This window comes from Morone saxatilis, unplaced genomic scaffold (assembly GCF_004916995.1).
Source record: "Morone saxatilis isolate NCDOM2014 unplaced genomic scaffold, NCSU_SB_2.0 Contig23, whole genome shotgun sequence".
Classification (NCBI taxonomy): Eukaryota; Metazoa; Chordata; class Actinopteri; family Moronidae; genus Morone; species Morone saxatilis.
In genome coordinates, this window is record NW_023339796.1 from 2,112,908 (window position 1) to 2,117,552 (window position 4,645).

General features: G+C 39.5%; 1 protein-coding gene across 1 annotated transcript in view; it reads right to left on the reverse strand.

Moving 5' to 3' along the window:
- Window positions 1-328: 328 nt before the first annotated feature.
- The window catches only part of LOC118335231 (disco-interacting protein 2 homolog C), a gene marked incomplete in the record, with an annotated part of 203,921 nt that continues 199,604 nt past the window's right edge, over window positions 329-4,645 (reverse strand). Inside the window, 2 exon segments of the mRNA XM_035671466.1 lie at window positions 329-3,595; window positions 4,177-4,300. Of these exon segments, the coding sequence (XP_035527359.1) occupies window positions 3,343-3,595; window positions 4,177-4,300 (377 nt within the window).

Here is a 4,645-nt window from a genome sequence, read left to right on the forward strand (position 1 = left end):
GAAAGTTTGCTACCTTCCAGACAGCCAATCATTTTCAAATTAACTGACACTTGATATCAGGGCTTGAAAATTGCTTACAGGAAATCTATCTCTGGGAACAGTGTCCCTGATTTATCTTTGTCAAAGTTACATTCTTATGTATGATGAGTTTTTAGATTAATTAAATTTTTTTTTTTTTTAAGCTTCATTACTAATGTGAATAACTTCAAAAACAATCACTTTGACTGTCACTATAACAGATTTAAGTCGAGCCTCCAGTGGTGGAGGAAGTATTCATAACGGTGAAACAAACGGTGAAAGTGTGTAGTTTTTTTTTGTTTTTTTTTTCCTCTTTTCGTGTGTTGAAACTAGAACATTCTCGCCCAACAACCTCAAATCACAGACTGAACGTTGTATCCCTGCGACCTTCGACCTCTCCGCAGCTCTGTAACGAGTTAAAGGGTCTCTGGTTAGAACGCCTCCTGCTTCCTGGTTCAGTCTTTATTCCTGTCGTGACATCACTGTTTGAGCCCTGATTGGTCGGTCCGTGTAAAAATATGAAGGACTTCTGACTCTGATATTTACAATAGTAACAGCTCGCCCTCCTGCCTGTACGGGAGACACTCAGAGGTCTCCGTGAGGATTCACCTTTTCCCAGCCGGAGGTGTTCAAAGAAAGTAATCCAGTAACTGCTGTTGGTCTGTTTGAACTGAGGAGTTTTATTCCAGTCGGGAGAGAAACTAAAACTATTCCTATTATTACATTTTGAACGTCAGAAAACCTGTTTGTTCCCTGATAAACGTGATTTATGAAGAGTTCTGATCCAAACTGCAGTTGTTATAGGTTTGTTTTAATTCCTGCTGGTGGCCACTAGATGTCAGCACAGCTCCTGGATGACTTTATGTTCCCTTACAGCCTCGGTTCCCTTACAGCCTCGGTTCCCAACCTTTTTCTATCAACCCCTGACCAAGTGACATTTCATGGATATTTCATATTATATTCAGTTTATAACAATAACGGTATGAAACAACAGATAAACTGTACAGTGAACACAATACCTGCTGGAGGTTTGGATACATTTTGAGCTGATTATTTCCTGTAAATATTGCTTCACAAACAAGTTTTAGGGAACCTTTTATAAAATTCTCTGTATTATGTATTTTTATAATTTTTTTGATCATACATACTTATTGGGCTTCTTTTTGGACAGATTCTGTGTTTCCTTCTCATTGTTCTATCAGCTCTTTGGTTGTTCTAACTTTTCTAATGAAGGACGAGGCTGTTTATCAGACAGTGAACACTCTGTGAATGTAGATTGTGTTCAGATCGTTCCCGTGTCCTAATATCATAAATAATAATCCAAACTTTAAAAACAATCTCATTTAGTTTTCTAACCTTGATTTTAAGATGTGCTAGAAAATTAAAAAAAATACATACAGTAGGCTGATATGTCAGCATTTGGTTCACTTCTATTAGACAATTTACTTTACCTTTCTTCACAGGACAATGGTCAAGGAAAAGAAGAAAATGATAATAAAATACATAATACAGACAGAATTGTATAAAACGTTCTGTAAACGGGTAATAAAGTTCGTCCAAATAACTCGTTTTACACAAACTTCCTGCAGTTACTGAGTTCACTGTTTGGGTTCATTAAACAGTTTTAATATAATATGAAATATACATGTATGTCAGTTAGTTTACTCAGTGATAGAAAAGGTGTCCCTCATTGAAAATCTGTATACATTAAGCGTATCCAGAGCTCAGTTTTGTCTTTGTGTTTGACCGTCAGCCCACTAAAAAACACTGCATATTAAAGTCGGTGTTATTCACCAAAAACTGATTTTTTTCTCCACTTGATTAATGAAAATAGGTTATATTGAACAAGGACCCTCACATTATCTTTGACATGACTTAAAAGTGTAGAAACTGTAGATTTCACACAGGAAGAAAGATTGTTTCATTGAAAACACGTTAAAATTATTTAGAATCAAGGTCCTTTGTCAGATTTCTGAATAACCAAAGGGGGAAAATGATGCAATTTTACATACATCACTCAGAAATATTGACTGCATCAATTAGAAATTTAAGGCAGTGATTTGTAAGTTAAGGGAACAAATGACTAATGTTAAATAACAACTTATCTTTCCTAATGGAAAATGAAAACCTTTCCAGACTTTAATAAAAGTGGATGTTTTGGATCAGAACTCTTCATGTGGACGCTGGAATCAACTCCGACAAACTGCCTGAAACATTTCAGACCAACGTGCAGATAAAAAGCATCGCGTGTCAAACTGCTTCTGCCTGGTGCGAATCCTCGACTCATCTTTTAATATAATCTATAATCATATATTTCTATTTTCCATAATATGCTTGATGTGTTTCACTCCAGATAATACAACGCTGCTTTGTTTTTTTATATTAGCAAATATTCAAGAGCAAAACATTCTTGAACGTCTCGTCATATACTTCTAAAAGAGAAACAAAATAAATTAAATCAGTTTCTTTTTGTACATACTTACATGATATGAATTGATGTATTGTTTTGCTTCAGTCGAAGCGTGTTGGTACGGAATAATAAACGGAGTTAAAGGCTGCAGCTGTTAGTTTATGAAGGTTAGCACGCTGGTTTCCCGCTGAGATGGGACGGACGCTTCGGAGAATAATGCTGAATTAAAAAAAAAAAGTAACACTTACGCTTACAAAAATAAAACCAACGACAAGCTAACATGAAACAAACGAGTAGTACCTAAAACAGCTGCGATTCGCCCCCTCGGACCCCGCCCTCGTATCAAAACATATCTCGCTCTTTGTAATGGTTGATATCGTAAAAACGTAAATATCATTTTTGCCACAGTTTGTGTTTTTGTGTAAATATTCTTTTCAAAAAATAGCCTAAACTTTTTGGAACCAAAAAAACTAAAAACCTAAACCAAGCGACTTCAGCAAATACTTAACAGGAAACTAGAGTGAGCCACACGCAGTCTAAACGCCCGAATCTCCACCGCCAAACGATTGTCCTCTACCGCCGTCTGCGGGCCGCACGATTGCAACTTTTCGGTAAACTATCGGCACAAATGGGGGAGTTTGTTGCTCTGGATGGGGGAGACTGCACTTTCTCTCAGGCTGAGTACGAACCTCGCCTCCTCGGCCTGAATGCTAATAGCCTAAATATAACCGTTTGATTCTGGGAGCTAGTCGGCGGCTTTACGCAGCCTGGGAGCAAGAGCTGCCTTCTCCCCTCGTGCCACAAACTCAGCCTCGGGCTCCGTTTTTTTCTTTATTTTCAGTCTCAGGAGCAGAGCGTCTTTGCATCTTCCCAAACAATCCTTCAACCACCTCCACGTGGGCCGCTAGGGGGCGCTACATGTTGTAGGCCACGTAGATTGGGTCCAACTGGTCGGCCAGGAAGCCGTCGCGCAGGTGCATGCGCTGCTTCTCGCCGCGGGAGTTGATGGGGATGACGCCGATGTCGACCACCACCACTACGCCCACGATCAGGTAGTGCTCCTCCAGCACCACGTTGGTGACCAGGGGGACCAGGTCCAGGGCCTCCTGCTCCGAGCCGTCCAGCTCCACCACCACCACCAGCAGGTTGGTCCACGTGAACACCGCGCTGGAGGCACAGGAGGAGAAAGAACACGACACGTTTCTCTCCAGGTTCTCACAGGGGGTTTCTGGGATAAGAGCTCAAAATGACTCAATTTCCAGCAGCAATCCCAACAAATGGCACCAGTTTGTGGCCCTGAAGTGAGTAATGTCGTGAAATTTAAGGGAATTTTTCTGTGACTAAAATGTAAATCTGTTAGGATGCCGGTAGAAAATCCTTCAACAAGGCCTTTCTGGAACTCTAGGATCCATTTTCCTCAGGCTTTTTATAAAAATATCACACAAACATTTCTGCACTTGACTGAGTTTGAAAAGTTAGTATAATAATAAAGAGCAAGAAGCCCAGACGTATCCCGGGTTCGAGACCAGATAATTGATTAAATTAACCTCAAACATCTAACTGGAGCCCAAAATGACTCCAGCAGCAACAAAGTTGCACAGATTTTTTTGTTATTGAAGTTAAATTGAAGTTAATATTTATTAACTGTAAGTCTAAATAAATGTAGAAATCTGTTTCAATGTCAGGATCGGCCCTTTGTAGTGCAGAAATTCAGATGGAAATATTTATGACGCCGTGCCGTTTCTCACCACTCTGTGATGCTCTTGTGCGTCCTGATGACGGAGGTCTCGATGTCGATGGGGTGGTAACGCATCCCTCTCAGCTCCATGGCTTCCTCCAGAGCGCCGACCACGTACAGGGCGTCATGGCGCTCTATACACACAAACACACACACTTTGTTTTCAGACAGTAACTTCATATCTCCTCTGAGAACAATCTCATGTGTGTTTTTTGTTTCTCGTAGAAGTTTAGGTAACACTTTCTATAATGTGTTACACTGAGCTTATAGTACTGTATCATTACAGAATAAGCACTCCGAAATATTCATAGTTCATAAATGACTAATTATAAAACACTTTATAGTGCATCATGAATGGAGAGCTGATACCAATAATTATACATTGCTATTAACAACATACTTAATAATACTGTGTACTGTGCTTAGACCAATGTATAATAATAGTTTTGAGCACTCAAATGCTTTATAACATACTATAA